Consider the following 19873-nt stretch of genomic DNA (forward strand, 5'->3'; position numbering starts at 1 on the left):
CCTGGCATATGCAGTTCAAGTCTTTTCCATCTCTGTTTATTCTTAGTGCTGACAAACAAACCATGTCACACAACTCCCTTCAGTAATAATGCAGAACCTTGGTAAAAGTCCAAAGGCTGCACAATTTTCATCTTACTTCAAATAAAAATACTTAAAACTAAAGGGAAAAATTATGCAGTTCTAATTACTGCAATATTTACTTTAAGGGATGTTTACTGATAAGTTTAAAAGGTCTTACTTTGAGGATAAAGTATTATCAGCCTTTAGGTTGCCTAGGTTTCAACTCAGCTAGAACAAAAGGAAACTGGCTTCACGTGGCCTTGTCTGTGATTAGGAGTGCCGTAAACATTTTTTTTTCCAAAGGAGCTTTGATTCAGGAGCAATAAATGTGTCTGTTATTTCCCTTCTAATACATCTAATGTATAATTACAGGTCACTTTTAAATCTTTCAATTAAAAACAATCCCTAGCAACGTACACAAGGTATGCAGCCCAAAACTTGTATCACGACTTGTATCATGACATGTAACTGGGCTACTGCAGCACAATCAAATACATTCTAAAAAATGTCAAGTAGGATCTCAGTGGCTCATGAAGACTTTCTCACGTGTGCATGCTTGTCCCATAGACTTCCATTTCATCCTCACAGAGGTGCGAGATCATTGGCTGGGCGAAACCACATGCAAAGAAAGTTCGTCACTGAAAGTGCTGAACTCCTGCTTTAACTTGGGGGTTAGAAGTGGAGGTGGGGAGTGGGTACGAATGCTGACATCACCGTATCTCTTGCTAAAGAGCAAAAAAACACACAGGAGGGTGGGGTGAGGAGGGAGGGCAGGGGTTAGCGCACCTTCCGTTTCAAATGTGTACCTTGCAACAAAGGAGCCCCTGAGGCACCTTGCACAGGTGTGACCTGGATTTGATAAACTTAACTTCTTACCCAGAGTAAACAATGCCAAATCTGCCCAGGTGCACCTTTTGTTTGTGTGTGACTTTTGGCAGCGGTGCAAACTTTCGCAAGATGGCTGGTTGGGGGGGGCACAATGCAGATGGAGCCCAGGGCTCCGTGGGCTGATGGGGCAGATAACACACAGGACGATGAGTTGCCCTCTTCAACACATCTCATGCTCTCGAGTGCGGTGAAAAGACGTTCGGAGATAGCGGTGATTCAGTCCACTTTGGCTGTTTAGAACTGCAGGAACGGAATCAATGTTCCAGGTTTCGCCCTGAGACTTGAAACATAAAATGGTTTTATTGCTATTTTTAAAACTGTCAGCAGATTATTAACAAGTAGTTTATTTTGCTTGATTCTTGCAGACTGACAGGCATGATTCGGGCCTCATACGTCAGTCCAGGGCTAGGATCCGAATGAGAGAAGGCATAAAAGAAAAACAGACTTCTGACCCAGAAAGCTATGCACATAAACAGTCCGGTCAGCATGCAAAGGATTTATGTGGGAAAACCAACCTCAATATATATATATATATATACATATATACACACACACACACACACACACACATAATAAGGTAGGTTCCAACAAAATAAGGTTCACAGCTCCGTGTTCCTTGGGAGCGGAATATGTAAACAACGCGCACGAGGGCATCAAAGGAATGAATCGAAACTAGCTAGTGGTGGTACGCTAACGACAACTAGCGTCGCCACAGTAGGCGGAAATTATCATACAGTTAAGCCCGCCCACTAAGAGGGAAGATATGATTGGTCAATTTTACTGTCATTTGAAACTGGTATTGCGCTGAATTATAACTGCGAGGCCCTCTGTAAATGAACAGCGGGCATCACAGTCCTGATAGGGGGAGACACAGTCTCACAGGCTTCCACTTAACCCCTCACCTTCCAACACAGATTGACACGGGCAAATAATTTATTTGCTTATATTTCTGTAATTGTTTAGATGTCGATTGTCAAACTGTAAGTAGATAAATTAAAATTGGATAAATTATATTATATATATTTATGTTTTAAGAATATTTTAGGCCCTCTGGTATATATATATATATATATATATATATATATATATATATATATATACACTAAAAGGCACAAATTCACACTAATAATTCACAAATTATGTTAACACTATCAACTATCAAGCCCCACCCCACTATGCAGTGTACCAAATAAACAGGTTGGATCAGCCAGTCCTGGGAGCTCAGCTGGTCCAGACTAGAGCTTACCCTAGTGGGTGGTCTAAATATTGAGCTTCAAGCTTAAATCCCACATTTTGTAATGTGACTCTGTAACCGAGAACACTCGCTATTCTTTATACAGTTGAAAGTAGTCTGAATACAATGATTACGTCAAGAGTCCAGACAGGAGTGACACTGCACCACGTCAATGGGGGTGATTCCGTCTGACGGGCCTTCTGCCACTCACTCCATGGATCTGCACCATTAGCTCCAGGTTTTCTCCAAGCTTGTCACTGCCACCAGACCTGCTGACCTGCTGACCTCTGCATTCATCGAATCACACCTGATACAACTTTTGAAATATAAACCAGATATATACCCTGGCGTTCAGTTTTGAAATATGTATGTGAATACACAAGATATACATTACTAACAACAATCAATTATATGAACGTATACCAATGTATCTCATACTCATGTGACTAAATGTTTACTGCCATACATTTATTTCAATGCCACAAACATAGCAACAGGGTCAAGGCTGTGTTAAAACAACCTGCTATTCAAACAGTTTCTTAGGGAGTGGTATTAAGTGCTCAAATGTGTGTTTGATTTTAAAAGGGGGGAAAGGGAAAAAGAAAACATTTTAAAGCAATTAAAAGGAGGCACTTTTGGAGAAAAATAACTGGGGGGGGGGGGCTGTAAGATTCTGTCAGCATAATATTGTTGATACCCAGCACTGTTTTACACCTATGCTTTCCTCATCCTCATTTATAGACACAGGAAGGGGTGAAGTAGACAGATTGATTTACACTATTTTGGACTGCGGTTTCTCCTCCTATTTGTGAAATCGACATGCTGTAACCCAGTCTTGTATCCAGGAACACTGGCTTATAACATTACATTGGAGCAGCACAGTTTTGTTTACTGAGTCAACATTTTGGGGGGGAGAATGTGTCAGTGGACTGTGCCTATACTTGCCAGTGTACGTCATGTGATCTTATAACCATGACTCCCACTGAGGCAGGTAAGAGGTCACGTAAAAGCCCTGTTTTGTAGTCTCTCTTGACAAATTGTGGGGACATGTAAACCCCTGCTTGGTCAAAACACAATACGGTTTGCGTTTACATTCCATTCACCCTTTATTTATTTGCCCTTGTGTTGCAGCGGTATTATTTTATTGAAACCATGTAATGCTGTCACTATTTGACCCATGTGACATGTAGTGTTAGCAGTCATGATAATAAACACTTAGTCCTGTGTAAGAGGTCAAACCCCCGTACAAGACCTTTCTGCCCTAGATTCATGACAAACAATGTTCTTTCAGAAGAGAGAAGAAAAGTTAACAAATGGCAGTGTGTCAAACATTGGCAAGAAACAAAGGTCATTCATTGCCCCAAAGACACATTTTTGCCTGGTCTGTTTAAAGTACTATATCAAACAATACAAAATACCAGCTATATTATTATATGTCATGTAACAAAAACATAGAATTCAAACAGTAATCATTTGAATCATAAATCTAAGACCAAATGGTGGCTCATAAACCATTATATCACATAGCAAGATCAACTTGTACATTCACGGGTGAGCTACTATTTACTCTTACTATTCATTATTTGTTTAGTTATATACTTCTTGGATTTTGTGGCTCCCTCTTCGCATGGATAAAAGTCTGATTCCTGCTTTTAGCAATTTTCCCTGTGCTCATAACTGACATCAGCTCTAGTGTGATAGAGAAGGAAACGTGGACTGAGGAATTATTTAATTCTTAAATGTATGTGTGTGTGTGTGTGTGTGTGTGTTGGCACATGGGAGTAGGTTGAGGGGTAGGAGGGTGTCTTATGTCTCCTTAGCTTGACACAGTGTGGATTTTGTTCCTTTCCTAATGAAAATGACCCAATATTTCAGGGGGAATCCCGTTACGTAGCACACGGAGTGCTGTAATAACGTACTCACATTCATTTTCCCAGTGCGGTTGGCTTCCTCACGCTCTGCCAGCGCTCTCAGGAAGTTATCTTTGAGTTCTTTTCCTGCACTTGCCAGGGTCCTGGAAAAGTCAACAACGAAAATGTTTGAAATGTTCCTTAAAAAGTCTTTAATGCCTAAAATGTTCTCAGTTTAAGATTTTTTCATGATGCTCACACTGATGCTCACAGTTTTTGAATTTATTATAACAGTAATTACTCCTACCCAGCAGACATGTTCCATATTTCTTTTGTATACTGACACTTTTTTCTACATTTCACTTCAAACGATGTGAATGAATAGTTACAATATGGGAATAAAATTTAATTTGAATATTCAATAAAGCTGATCAAAATTAAAACGCTGGTTTAATTTCAATTAAGCCAATTATGTATTAGCTACACAAAAGCTTTATAAAAGTATTTTGTGGTATTCATTCATTTAAAAACTGAGAAATGTGCTTAGCAAGTCATTTACATGAAGAAACTGCAGCACGAAACATTCTGGGAATTGCCTTAACATAGAAAATGCAGTCTACATTAAGTCAAAGCTAAACTGTAAACAAAAACAAGAACTGATTTATAAAAAAAAATAATCAATGAAAACTCAGCAAGCTGTTTCAACCAAAAGCCACAACAAAATGGAATTTATAGGTAAATCGGTCACAGGGGCAAATGCTGTTGGTGGTTCTTCTCCCCTTACCCACTATTCGACTCGATCTCGTGGAGAGAGTTGCGCTTTCGACAAGATTTGGCTCAGTGCCATGCAAGCAAAGTTATGGCATAGTGCAGAAGTCATGGCACCTGACAAAACACACACCGGCACTCTGGCCCCTCTGGCAGTAGCAGCAGCGCCCTGACGTGCAGCCAGCGTTCGCTTTGCTCAACGCTCATAATGTCTGCAGTATACCTGTGGAACTGTGCGCCTGCCAGTAAACAGGTATTTGAGAAGTTGGTTTACGCACTGCTCTGTGAGGTACACGAGGAGGTGAAAAGGGTAGCTGGGTGCAGCGTGACCCGTCCAGCCTCGTAAAGGCCTGCACCACGTTTAGATCATTTCTCCAAGAAGGCTTTAATGGAGCATGACAATCTCCTTCCCAAAGTCAAGAGACATTGAAACATGGCCCAAACACAGGCCAGAGCACTTTGAAAGACGGTATACTGCATTCAGCTGCATTCTGACAAACTATTCTGAAGATAGTTATAACATTGTGTACGGCCAATTGACGGTTCACTTTACGGCCCATTATGCAAATGGTTATGAACTCAAAAGTCAAGTGCCTGGCCAAAAGGCTAAATATTCCTAATGAGTCACCCAAACCCCTCCTCCCTCTAGGGGTATCTGACATCCACCCTCGTAGTTCAAGTTACAGAGGGACAGGTTGGGGGCTTTTTCAAACAGGGCTTACTGCTTAGAAAGGATTTAGCAGACCACGATGCGCTTGGGGCCCCCTTCTGTTTATTCTGGATGATGAAAAGAACGTGAGGGGAAAAAGGTCTAAGCAAATGGAACACACACATGCCATTTATTTGGCTAAAACTACTTGGCTGCCTGTAGTTCATAAATGTGTATTTGCATGCCAAGTGCTGTAATGTTAGCAAGAAGCAAATGTGTAGTCTTCATATGCAAAGGACACAGGACATAGAACAATGTGGGACCCATGACGACTAGCTATGATTATTCTTCTATTTTGCCTTGATTTTACGCTGACCTTAAATTAAAAGCACGATATATATGTAAGCCCCATTCATATGAATGTTGCAAGTGAATTAGCAAAAGTGTTGTAAGCTCTGGACCACTGATCCAAGTAATTGTGTGTCAAACAAAAATGTCAACAAGAGGTGTTGGAGAATTATCTTGCTGAGTTAATCTTAGAAATAATCTCATTCTTGGTGTATTCGGAGTAGGTGCTCCGTGACAACTGCAGGTTATCGTGTGCCTGTTTCTTGGCATGGTTTGTTGACGTTATTCATCGTGAATATGCTAACATGTCATAGTGGCTAAGTCAACAGTGATGGCTGTGTTGAATTACTATATCATTGCTTAAATCACCATGCAATGAACAGGTGCTCGATCATTTATCTCCTTTCCCATTTATGCAAACAGAAGTGGAAAGCTCGTGACAACCAGCTACATATGAGCAGCTGTGTTGGTTCTCATTATGTAACAAGTAATGAGAAGTAATGAGGACAAAATTAGTACACCTCTGGGCAGAACCAGAACCCAAGGTGCTCACTGTTCACCTTGGGCTAATGTCCTCAACATGGTCTTTGAAACAATCCAAGAACCTTCAAGTTGATTCAAAATGTTTACAGAAGATCTTAAAAATAGAATGTCAAAAGCAATCCAACAAACATTTGGATGGATACTTCTTGAGTTTGAGCTTGAATGGTGATTGTACTGCAATTTTGTTTGTTACGTTTTTTTTTTTTGTCATTATGACACCCAATCATCGGTTTTTGACCAAGCAATCCATCAAAAACAATAGATTTTCTAAATGAATCAATCCTACATCCTAATATGTAATCCCAATTGCATTATATGCTTTGATAGGGAAAAACTATTGCTTTCCACCATCAAAAAGGGCCATTATTCAGTATTCTATTTTCCTAAATGTTAGAGAAATACTTCAGAATTCACTGCACCACTTGTGGGTTCTGTCGATATCTTACATAAAAGGAAACGATACAATCTGACATCTGTGCTGTGCTTGTATTTTTGAACAAGTGTCAAGCAGATGTGCTTTAATTACAATTTTACATAGCAAATTGTAAAGTACACATTTATTTGCTTGCCAGATGCCACAAACGCATTGGGAGGGCGGCAAAGGCTTCTGCAAAAACACAAGCTGCGTCCAACAACATTGACCACAGCATTTCTCATATACAGCACACTGCTAGAACTTGTTAGTTTCTGGCAGCATTGGTTGAGCTACGTGTGGTGGAGATGGAGAGGAAGATAGCCGGGCACTTTCCTGTGTTTGATTAGAACTGCATCAAGATCTAATATAGCTCCGTCAGAGCAGATTTGAGACCTGGATAAGGAAACACAAACAGTAAAGTACAGAATGCTGACTAATAACATGGCCAAACATGTATTTTTATGTAGTGTATGGATGAACAAAAGGTTGGGAAAATGGTTTCTGTTGGGCCGTTCTGCCTTGTCGTGATGCAGTGTCAGAGAACTTTCAGTCTCTATTTTTATAGGCCTATGATAAATGGTGCTTAGAGGACAAGCCTAAGTAGCCTTGAAATATGATGTTGATGCACATGGAGGGCCTGGTTATTTACATCCAATTTAAGGGTGTTTTGGACATAAGGCATGGCACACAATGTCAAATCAAAGAGTGAAGTTACAATGTGTGTATGTGTGTGTATGTGTGTGTATGTGTGCGTGTGAGTGTGTGCACCTCATCTTCATTAAAAAAAAAATGTTAGATAAACTCATGAATAATATGTGTGTATACACACACACACACACACACGCACACACACACACACACACACACATATATACATATATATATAGTCGTCAATTCAGGACCACAAAAGAAGGGAGTTATTTGCGCTAGCCAAGAGCCCACAAAAGTAATTAATCACACTGAAGGATAATAAAAAGAGCTCTTTCTCAAAATGGATTTCAGATGGCCTTTACACTTGATATACAGCCCTCCAGTGTAACTGTCACAATAACAAAGGGAAGTAAAAAAAGCAGATAATGACATTATTAGTGCAATGAAAAAAAAGTCGTGAATTGACAACTGAGAAGCTGTAACAGGTTTTGCGTCTCACACCACAAATGTCCCTGTAAGTCTTTGAATGAATCAATGCTTTTCATTCTTGTAAAGTGAAGGGTTCCCTGCTGTAAACCAACTCCAACAGTGTACATTACACTTTAATATCAGCATCCAACCCCTGTCATGAAATATATTGGTCCTGTCAGAAGTGCTTAGCTCAAACGGTCACTATTCCATATGGTTTGAGTTCCAAAACTGTTTTGTGGAAACCCCCTTGTCTTCACACACAAGACTGAGATGTCTAAGATATAGTTGTTTTATATAAGGCAGCTTTACAGTATAGTCATCATGTACTCAAAAGCCATGCAGCCTGAACATTATGGATAGACAATGGCAACCATGTAGACACACAGTTACAAACAGTAGCCCATCTATTGTCATGCACAACTTGTGTTAGATGCTCCAGGTCTTCTTCAATGGTCAGTTTCAGTGAACAGGATCACTGTTGGCTGGATATTTTTGAGCTGCGGGAGACTCTAATTTCAGCAGGGACACATGCAAAAACCCTAGCAGCACTACTGTACTTGAAACACTCATATCGGCACAAAACCCTCTTCCATGGTAATCTCATGGTCAAGAGTCAAGAGTCATTTGGGTGGTCCACCACCCATATTCTATCCAGTCAGAAGTGGTTCTGTGATTAGAGAGTGTGACTGAACAAGACAAAAGATGGGGTGAAGTCTGTAAATAAAACTTTAAAGTAAGTAACTTTATCCCATATTTTGTCTTTTTGCCAATAAGTCCAATACACCCATGGCAAATCAGCAAATTTGCCAGTTAATGTAGGTAGAATGTTGAGTTAAAGTGGGTAGTATGTACCGCATATAGATCAAATGCACTGGATAGATTTTGGGAATGTATTATAGATTGGAATGTATTATAGACACCACCACCATAATGCACCACCATTGCCAATAAGGGATTCAAAGGGATGCTTGACTTGAACTCTCATTTCTCTCTCAGAGATCGGGAACTCGTGAGTTTGTAAAGCTGATTATGTAAAAAGTGCTATACAAATAAAATTGACTTTGACTTCATGTTGTACGAACATGATCCAAAATTAGTGATTTTCCTAAGACAGCATCAAAGCATATCAAATAGTTCAAAAGTTCACTGACAAAAAATCAACAATGGTCAAGTTGAAGAATAAAAGAATATCAAGTTCTCAGGATATCGACAACTGTTTGCAATCACACCGTGCTTAAGCTCAGGGGCAGATCTTGTTTCCCTGGTAGCAGTGACTAACTGAGAAAAACAAGCAGGACGTGCATGATGTCAGCTCCAGAAAAGTGACCAGTGCACTGGTAATGGTGCTGAAATGAGCAGCTTCCTCTGAAGCAAAGGGCTTGTGATAACGAGCCAGGGCTTAAACTGTCTGCATATGTCTCATAAAAATGTCCTGATCCCACTGCAGTGCGAAGCCCGTAGCCCATCTGACAGGTCTGGGACAGCAGCAGTAACACAACACCAAACGCTGCTCCCTCCCTCCCGCTTTCTCCTCTCCTAATCAACAAAGTGTACGGTACTTCAACTCTCATAGCAGTAGTTATACCGCAATCATTTTACAGCAAAATCATCAGAGCACTCAAAAGTACCAGCGATGAGTTACTATCAATGGAGTTTGTTTGGCCTGTTATTAGCACCAATTATAAAAGTGATATTTTCTTTGGTTTATTTGACCATTTTCCATGTTCACATACACTTGAATTTGAGGGAGGAATATCAACCTCTGGTTAATGCCCGTAATGAAAGTCTTAGAATCGCATAGTTGTGAAAGTGCCGGGGCAGCACATATATGAAGACTGGGAGCCCACTCCATCTTCTGCGTGTTAGGAACTGCTGCTAGGTCATGGAGGCCGAGGCCCCAATGTAAACACAGGTGGCGAGGAGGCGTGTAAATGGGGTTACCCCCAAGCAGTAGCAAGAGCAACATGGGAAGTCACGCTTCGAGAATGTAAAGTAGCAACTCAGAAACAGACCGGCCTTACATTTGCCTTTTGAATTTGACACGACGCTTCATTAAGAGGATTAACCAGGACTCGGCTATTACATAGTGGTTGTTGCAAGTAATAATCAAGAATAACAGTAGAGCCATTTGTGAAGGTGTTTATAATATATGCTATGTTTTGTCATTTTTGGCAATCTGGTGTAAAACTGCATCTGGACATAAATAAACAAACAAACAAACAACAGTCTTGTGTATTTTACAACTGTGTAAGGCTTAAATGATTTTGTATTTTGGCAAATTCAGGTGACATACAGAAAGTGAAGTGACAGTCAAAAGACAACAGTGACCTCAAAACTCATGTGAAAAAGAAGCAGCACGTGCCCTGATACGGACCCTCCACTGTGCATCACGCTGTCTCTGCTGGGGGGTAAACACCCTGTCATTGCAGCATGAGGGTGCATGAACTTTCTGGGCGTGTTTACGGACGTATAAACAGCACGTTACTGTGGGGGAAGCTCAGGGAGATAGGGCCCAGGACTGATTCATGGGACCTTCTTCCTCCCACAGTAATCTTTCAAACAGTTTATTCAGCCAATGGTTTGGCGTCTTTCACGTGCTTCGTTCGGTTGCTCGGTGGCAGCTGAATACTTGCATGGAGTGAAAAACACTTCTCAGCTGTTGGATCACTCTATTTATTGAAATAGCAAGCAGCAGTCCTCTAAAGGTAAGGAGCTGGTGAGAGTGTAGATGTGCAAACAGTCGGGGAAAAATGTTAATCATTAATAGGCGGAAGTGCAAAGAATAAGATGTTTTTTACTGGCCAAACTCTTTCTACATGGGGTGGGAGTGAACACTGCGCAGTCTGAATATGACTGCACCTCTCTTTCTCAAACCTGAAATGGCTGAAAACATAGATTATCATTTCAAACCAGTTTATGGTCACACAAGTCCTGTTGTCTTGTTTTGTTTAGTTTCGGACATGTTGTGTCAACTGCTGCCGATGAGAGCCAGTTTATTCTTGGTCATCCTGCTCTCTGCCCCTCTCATGCTTGCTCCTTCACTCTTGCAGGATAAACAGGATTTAGAGGAACCTGCTTGCTTTGGACAGATGACCACGACCATGAGGAGGCCAAAGTTCCCCATAAATCCTCCAACCTCCAGCAGATGTTCCGCTGGGTTTTACACAACCTTTTTCCACGTGGACGTTTGACTCAAAACAGGTTTTGCATGATGCCTCACATTTGAGTGGCATGAAAATGTTATCTGCCAATAACAAATTAGTGTTGAAATACCAATAATAACAAAACATATCTGCGTTTTGAGTCATTGTATGAGAATGGCCAGATGTTTTTCTCCTAATCACTGTACTACCAAAGTCTGTCTTGGTATTTTATTTAAATTAAAATATCTAAAAAAAAAAAAAAGAAGAAGAAATGATCAAAGGTAGCTATGTTATAGCTCTGCTGAGGACCTCTGTGACTAAGGCCACCCAGCAAAACAAATACATTTTTATCAGCGGGAGAACAAAAAGTGTTCCCTGTGGAAAAAAAGTGTTCCCAGCTCTGCACTGACTGACACGTTCAATAATGATTTAACTTTCTGCTGCACTGAAGCTCAGTTTTACTATCTGTTTGTACAGCTGAGAAGAGAGACAGTGTTTAGCACCTGGAAAAGAATCAATTAAATTCAATACAGCACATTGCCCTGAGCTCTAATTCTCTGCTATTCTACCACCTGTGCCAAACAAATTTGATACGTACAGAGTTCTCATTATCATTACACGTCTGCTGTCCTCTCTTCTGCCCCAAAATTCACTACAGCAATTAATTCTGACCATTATTGATGAAAAGTCATTAAAACATCATCCGTCACTAATTCTTGGCTTTGTCCATGTTTTGCAAACAAATTACTCAGCAATTGGCTGAATTATCTCCAATAAAGGGATGGTGAAAAAAACAACTGTAGTATCTCAAGACACAACAGATGTGTTAAAAATCAGTTCAGTTGTCTTTTAAATCCCTTTAAAAAATAATAACACTTCTGAGCTCCCAATGGCTCAGCAGATGGCAACGTTCAAATAATATGGTGATTTCTAAAAAATCAGCATTTACAGTACTTGGAATATTTTTCCTGAGGGTACTTGGGGGGGGGGGGAAGAATCTTATGGAAAATATTATTTTGGGCTGTCGAACGTCAAGGGAAATTCCACACAGCATGACAATTTACTTAACTCCTTTTTTTCAAGTCCTCTGTCACCTCTGATTAAATTGAGCCAAATGTATCAATTACACATGTTGTACTGCATGGTGTACCTGGGCCCCTCATTACTGCCTCTTCATGAATGTGTTACATGGCACTCTAAACAAAACACACAGCTCTCATTTTTAAAGCCCCCCCACCCAAATTATAAATTTAATAAGATTAAGGGGAATCCTAGAAGGATCTTTTTCTGTAATTTCAATTTGCACTTTTAAAAGACTGAAAAGTAGCTGATGGTTTTCAATAATGTGTTCATAGTTATTAAAGGTGAGCCTTTGCTAATGTTTACTACACTATGTACTACAGTTTTTTGCCACTTGTGTAGATTACAGGGTTTTAAAAACCAAATTAATAATTATCATTGGTTGTAATGTTATCACCAAATGAGACTTGAGGCAGAGATTTCATTAATGTATTAATTAATGGGCAATTCTGATGTATGAACAGTAATGCATAAGCGATGGCTATCATATAAGGTCATATTCGTGGTTCAGTCATGGTTTCAGACCAGGCGTTCTCTTCATGAACATTCACTACTCTTGCCTGATATATTTTAAGACTGAATATAAATGCAGATTTTACTCACGATGTTAAGCTGCACTCCATCATTAGATTCATGGGTCTTAAGATTAATCTGCTCTGCACATGTTGGCTTTGTGGTTTTAGCTTGATCAGCTTGTAAGAGGTTCTAATCATACTCCAGCTCTGTGGCCATTAACCACAGTGTAGTTTGAAGAGTATGAACAGAACAGCTATTTCCACCATTGCTGCACTGCAGCTCAATAATAAAGACACTAATATCGTCTTTCTTAGAATTGGTACAACCTTCCTGTTTGTTTATGGAGAGAAATTACAATTATCCTACAATTATTACTACAATTTATTATTAAAACTGTAAAAAAATGACTGTTGTTGATCTGACACATTGACTAGGCCAATTCTTTTGTTTGCTTGTTTGATGGTATTGCCATTGCTCACAAATGAAAAATTTTTCAGGTTATGTGCAAATGAATGTGGCTACATTAGTACCATTCATGTTCTAGTGGCTTAGTGATATCTTAGTACCGCCCGATGTTCCAGCTTCATCTCTCCACTTCCTGGTCAGTTTCCCCACCTATGTTCACTAAAAGGTGGTCTAGTCTCAGGCAGTGGTGCACACAGAAGTGTTACACCAGAGACAATCTCCTATTAACGTAATACCAGCAGGTTGCTGTAGAATCCATTATATACATCCACCATTCGTAAGGGGGTCAAACTACAAAGTGGATGATGACAGTGCTGTCAGGCATCTTTATGGAGAGCGGTTATATAATGTGAAAAACACTTCCACCTCTGCACTAGGATATCATAGTCCAAGTTATGAGTCATCAAACATCACAGGCCTCGGAGTCCAACGTAAAGGACATAGGGGATACAGCCGAATATAGGCCTGCCTCCGCACAGTCACTAACCACTGTAACAGCTTGTGATAAAAAGAGCTTACAAAGAAGCCCAGAGACTTAGTGGGTAGGTGGTGGTGGTGGGGGGTGGTGTGGATTAGGATCCAGCGGAGCACCATATCCATCAAATAGAACACTTCAACCAAAAATGCTGCTTAAATGACAACTAGCACACAGGAGGAAATGGTCAAAAGTAGAACAACAAGCAGATGGTTTCATTATTGGACAAGAAGAAAATTCCATCCTTTTTTACAAATATATATATATATATATATATATATATATATATATATATATATATATATATATATATATATATATATTATAATGGCATTGTTGACTGCGCTCAGAATGTATTTCCTTTGTGACAGATCACTTGGTCTTGATGCTGATATCTGTTCGATGAGAATTAATTGGTTACAGAAGTAAACTAAATGATGGACTCACTAGAGCTTGAACACAGTCGTTACATGTGGTGGTGAAAATGATCACAGAACACAAGCCTAGATGATTGCAAGACAAACCAAATGTTGGTCTGGTCATCTGGCAATCACATATGTAGTAATTCAAGGGCCCTTTGAATGGGGGTATTTCCAATTAAAGCTCACTAAGAGTTGCAGCAGTCATCTTTTTTTTGTGGAATGAATTTTAAGGTTTCACTCAATTAAGAGACTAGTAGGTGTTCTACAGGAAGTGACTCTAGGTACACAAAAACAGCTGCATGTCCAAATTCATATAATATAATTCAACTCACTTTCTATTTGATTCAATTGTTGTCAAGTTTATCAATGTTTAAACTAGCACTTCGCAAGAAAAACGATTTGAAGCCTTTGTGTAAGTACCCACCACAGATGAGAAAGTTTGCCAGGTTTAGTTACGTTAAAGTTCGCCAACAAAATTAAAAATCCATCCAACTCGAACACAGTTTTACAGTAAGTCCTATATTAGCAACTATGCACAGCATTTTTTTTCCTTTACCAAACCATAATACAGATCAGCTTTTGCTGACAAGCACCCCCATGGTCTCCATCATACCTAGAGCAATTCTCAGTGCCGGTTTCGTGACAAGTGCCTTATTGCAAAAAAACATAGCCGTTAGCTTGCCAGTGAATTTCTGCAAAGCCAAGTTTCATTCAAAACAGTGCGGTACATTCAAGTCCATCAAATGCATTCAAGGCTTGTGCATGCACACACTTTATGTGAACATTCATTCCAGATTGAACCACTGAACTGCGAATCAATATCAAGGAGGTTAAAATAAGGGAGTTTGCCAAATTCTCAGTACAAACAAGTTGAACAAGGGAGCTGGCTTTAACTCCTGTGAATATGGATTTATTTCATTTGATTTACATGTAGGGCACGTCAGCGGTGAAACTCTAAAAAGCAGGAGTACCCTAATTATCCAACACTTGACTACATTTTTTGCTAAGGCTGATTAACAAGGCTGAATCCTGATGGAACGTACTTTGTAGAATGCACATAATTCATATAAGATATAGAGTGAACAGATATGACATTTGTATCCTCTTGGTACTGGAGATGCCAGGTCCATGTAGCAGAACTGCCGATTGCTTCTTCGTGCGAGCTTACTTGACCATGTCCTGTAATCTAGGGCACAGGCTCCAATTTCAGGCTACGCGAGTGAGGGATTAACACTTGGGTGCATATGTACAGTGTGTATTCGCAGCAGGGTTTTACTTGGCTACAGCAGGATAGCCACCGAGTTAGAAAGGCTAGAATTTGGGAAGGCCTTTTTTGGAAGGAGCAAAACAATGGACAAAGAGCAAGCTGTGGTAGCTGACTTGCGGGAGGGCCGGTGGGCGGCGGTGGAGGGGGGAGTAAATGTGGCCCCCAGGGCCCGGTACGGGCACACGAGGTCAGGACATCTGCTGACATTTACAGCTGGGAGCGGGCCAAGCTGCAGGTTTCGGGGCTCCTGCCAGGACCTCATATCAGGACTGCGCAAAACCACCAGGCCTCTTCTTGGCTCCACGAGACTTGCCCCAGAGCCCTCAAGACCTGCGTGACCCTGCACTACTTGATGCAAGCCTAGTGGCCATAGATTTGAGAATATAGTGTGAACTGTAAACTTGGAGAGTCAGCCTTCGGCTGATGATCGAGTCTAGACACTCTATGTTAGTCTAAACAGAAAGGGAATTACTATATAGACAGCATGTTTAACTGTTTGTTTTCGTCTGTATGCTCAGAGGGACACATCTGGGTCAAAGTTACAAATATGTTCACATTACATCCCTACAAACCTAAGTGACAAATACAAATCGAAATGGCGTTTTACTTTGCAGTCAATTTATATTTGTTATTAAACATCGCAGGAACAAAAAGAGGAGAAATAGGGAGGAAAAGAAAGATTGAGAAAGAGAGAGCCAATGAAGTCAGGGCCAGACATTCAAATAACCCCTGATCTCCATTTTAATCACACAAAGAAAACCTTGAGTTTACTGTTGTCCTCCTTACAATGCAATCATAACTAAATGCGGAACCTCCATTCACCTCAAACAGCCATCTTTCATTCAGGCATCCCTTTTCTTCATTGGGTTAAGGATTGTGTTTCACACAAGTCCTCTCAGAGGAAAATCTTTTCATTTGTTCGCTCTGCGATTTGCTGGCAAGATACCTCTGAGGCAGGCTGTCAAACAGAGCATGTTATATACTAGCCTTTAGCAGGGCAACAAAAGGGCAACATGTGATTAGCATTCACAGCACAATCCTCCCTCTTGCCGTAGTATTTTATTACCACAGGTGCAGGGGCATTCATTGATCAGATGCACGCTATGGGCAAAGCTTGTCCTAATTGAAAACAGCTCTATTTATACACCTGCAGGCACTAAAGGTCTCGGAGAACACGAAGGGTTTGTTGAAAAAAGAGAGCGGAATAAGGGAGGGTGGGTGAGGAGAGTTACAGTGAAGACCACGTCTGAGGCTAAAGAGGAGCGGTGGAGGGCGGAGGTGATGAAAACGTCCTGTTGGTGGCTCACTCAAAAAACCCGTTAGGCTTTTCGTAACTGTGCTGCATGTGGCAAAACAGCACAGCGCACATACAACACACGGTCACAGCATCAGAGAACATCAAAGCTATTATATGCTACACATTATCTGTGCTAAATTACATGTACATACAGTATATCAGAAAAATTTAATTGATAAATATCATTTAAAAAATCATGTGCCTTGATGATAAGTTGTCATCTCTTTTACTAATACAAATGCTTCTAGAAGTAAATTCAAAAAACACTTGACAATTTCCTAATTAGATCACCAGACAAGCTAACGCAATGCCTTTCCCAGCAGTGCTGGACCTGAGGCACCAACAGCTATAAGAAGGACTTTATTAGGCAACTCATAACAGTCATGTGGGGACAACATGCATTCACAAGAATCCCTTTAAATAGGCTTACATGGATTTGAAAACACGCCAGTGCTATGCTAGCAACATGCCTTCAAACACCAAGCTCAAGCCTATGTACGATTATTTTTAAATTCCTTTCTTTTGATTTTAATGTTATTTTAAAAAATATTGTCTTATTGATATCATGATAAGTAGGCGCATTATCTTGATTTTGATGTGTTTCTTTACTTCAGCAGAGACAAAGAGTGCCTGGCCATGTTGTAGTAGGGTCGGATGCCATAGAGACACGTCTACAGGTGGTTAGGCCAGGGAGCTGGCCACAACCAGCCCGAGAAAACACAAATATAGTCCTCCAAAAATGTTTCCTGATGGCTGACCGCACAGAGTATGCAATCATCGTCCAAGTCCAAATCCAAGTTTACAGCATCCCAAAACTCCCACAAACACACACGGAAAACAGTCCCTTCACTCTCTTGTCCAGATGATACAGCTCAGAGATCTCATAAGAGTGATTCATTCGGTGGCATTTTTGGTGTGTCTTCCTGAAGACCCCCTACACATGGGCCGACTAGTTTAAACTCTCTACTTTGGACTTTGACACATTTAATTCTTGTGGATCACATAATTGGACATGACACAAAATCAATCAAATAGCCCTACTGAGTTAATTGGTGCTAGATTTTTTTATTTCATGCCTCTGCAAATGGACAGAACCAATCTGGTTCCCCAGTACCACCTCTAGACCAACGCTGAACGACTAGGACTGAATCCAAAATTGCCCTGATGTTATATCATAATACTGCCTATTGTCCCTGCCATTTACCGTAAACCTGTCACTAAATCAGTAATTCACACGACTTGTGGGCTTACTGGAAAACACATTGACAAACACACGCTGCTGAGGTCGCACAGTTGTGCGAAGAGCGTCCCACTCCAGGATCGACGTGCGTGAACTTACTTCTGCCGGCTCCCCTTGGAGAGCCTGGAGGCCTCAGCAGCTGCTTTCATTGTCTCGAATTCCTCCCTCTTGGGGACGCTGCCCCTGTAGCCCAGCTCAACCAGCTGGCGGGCCAACTCCTTGTCCTGGAGGAGCAATGAAACAGATCTTAGTGAGCTTTGCAGAGGCCGTGTATGGGGGCGGATACAATGTGAACGGGAGATATGAGAAAGTGCGCCGGTTTCAGCTGAACTTCTGGGGCGTCGTGCGAAACGGAGCAGAAATGTGTGAGCGCATGTGGCGTTAAATGCCGCACGAGCCTCGTAGGGCTAGCTTGGCGCTGAAGCCCTAAGGCAGGGCAAGTTAAGCAGAGCGTGGCTGAGGACGGTGTGGCTTTGTGGATCAAGGACTTCTGCCACATGTCACTGTAGCCCACTCAGCATGGATTGCGCCATTTCCAGATGATTGAGGGTCTTCAAACAAAGGGGCTGCTTTCATGTGGCCACGTGGCAATGGGTTTGTGGACCCCTGCCTGTTAAGAAACACCAGCAGACGTCTTTGTTTTAAATGCGAATGTTCGGGTTTGTGAAGCTCTATGGGAACCATTCGTTTGCTTTTATCCGTAAACCGGAAAGTGTTCCAGTGATTTTGAGGCAAAAACAAGACTTCTCTCTGCAGATTAGTTGTAGGAACATTTATGAGCTAAAGGAACTTGCTAAGCAACTCCAAAGAATCTTGCTGTCAACACACCTGGCTTTGTATTTACTGAGAAAAAGAAGCCCTTCTTTCTGCTTCTGCCAGTCAGTGGGGGATCTGAGTGGCTGTTTGCTGGAGTCAGGCACTTACTGTTATCCTTTGAGTGTGCTGAGGCACCAAATAGTCTGTGGTACTTTGTAAATGTGGTGACAAGCTGCACACTCATTGGAGGAGGCATGTGCTAGCCCTCACATCCTCAGATTGGTGATGGTACATATTTCCTCTGCCGGAACGACTGCCTATTAATGTGTCTTTCTGAGCACGGACACCTGTATCCAAGCTGTCCTTGAGTAACATGTACCACAGCTGTCTCAAACCTGTGCTTTCACCATATATGCCTTCAGGGACAAGTCAAAACATATAAGAAAACAAATAAGCAAATAAAATAAAATAAGCAGCCCAATTAACATCATGTGCTAACCTAATAACACCATTCAAAATGTTTCAAATTCATTTCAGACCTATGCAGTAGAATAGCATTGTCTCATGAGTCTCTACTTCAGAGCTTAGAGCAATCAGGGCTGGTCCAACCTTTGAAGCATTGCAATGTGTTAATTAATTCCATAAAACATAATTTCTTCTGTTGAGAAATAGCGGCAGTAAATCCACAGCTGAGAAAATGCAACACTATATAGCTTATATGCTTATTTCTGTAACCCAAAATTAGCTCTCTCCAATGAAAACTGATCTATAACATGTGTCTGAAACTGTCCCCTTGGGGTAATCATAGTTAACAAAACACATACTGAGCTCACTATTACAGATAATTTCTTTGCCTAATGTTTGAATTATTTATAAACCTTATCTCTTGAGCACCACATTAACAAATCCCAAGTAAGCAAGCAGTCAGATGGAAAAGATTTTATTTAGAAATCCAGCTTGGGGGTGAGGGGTTCCAGGATCCATACCAGGCAGAACAGGTCCTTGAAAAACAATATTTCCTTTAAAGAATTGTGCCGACTGTTGATACTCATTCTAGAAGTTCTTGAAGCATCGAGTTGCTGATTAAGATTTTCCCCTCCATTGGGCTACATAAGCAGGCTACTGGGACAGGGCTAAAACTGGGCCTATATTGACGTCGTCTCCAAACTGATATGACAGCATATTTTTGCAGTGTAAATACTCTAAAACAGGCAAATACTATATTAGAGATTGAAAATAAAGTTAATGCGATATAATTACAGTATCTTACTTATGTTTAACATAATATACAGTGGGGCAATTAGCTTTCATGGAGCAACTGATGGAACGCCATAA

The 19873-nt window shown here is 40.8% G+C and overlaps 1 protein-coding gene and 1 long non-coding RNA gene across 2 annotated transcripts in view; both read right to left on the reverse strand.

Moving 5' to 3' along the window:
* Positions 1-19873, reverse strand: part of cfap299 (cilia and flagella associated protein 299) — a 57533-nt gene that overhangs the window by 34935 nt on the left and 2725 nt on the right. The window contains exons 2-3 of the mRNA XM_076998611.1: positions 17882-18006; positions 4106-4196 (exon numbers count right to left, since the gene is read on the reverse strand). Of these exons, the coding sequence (XP_076854726.1) occupies positions 4106-4196; positions 17882-18006 (216 nt within the window). The remainder of the gene's footprint in view (positions 1-4105; positions 4197-17881; positions 18007-19873) is intronic.
* On the reverse strand, positions 71-2481 carry LOC143509794 (uncharacterized). The gene is made up of 3 exons (XR_013129780.1): positions 2317-2481; positions 937-1228; positions 71-785 (listed from the first exon to the last, which is right to left on the reverse strand). It is a non-coding gene; the product is annotated as an uncharacterized LOC143509794 (long non-coding RNA).

Source organism: Brachyhypopomus gauderio, chromosome 3 (assembly GCF_052324685.1).
Source record: "Brachyhypopomus gauderio isolate BG-103 chromosome 3, BGAUD_0.2, whole genome shotgun sequence".
NCBI lineage: Eukaryota > Metazoa > Chordata > Actinopteri > Gymnotiformes > Hypopomidae > Brachyhypopomus > Brachyhypopomus gauderio.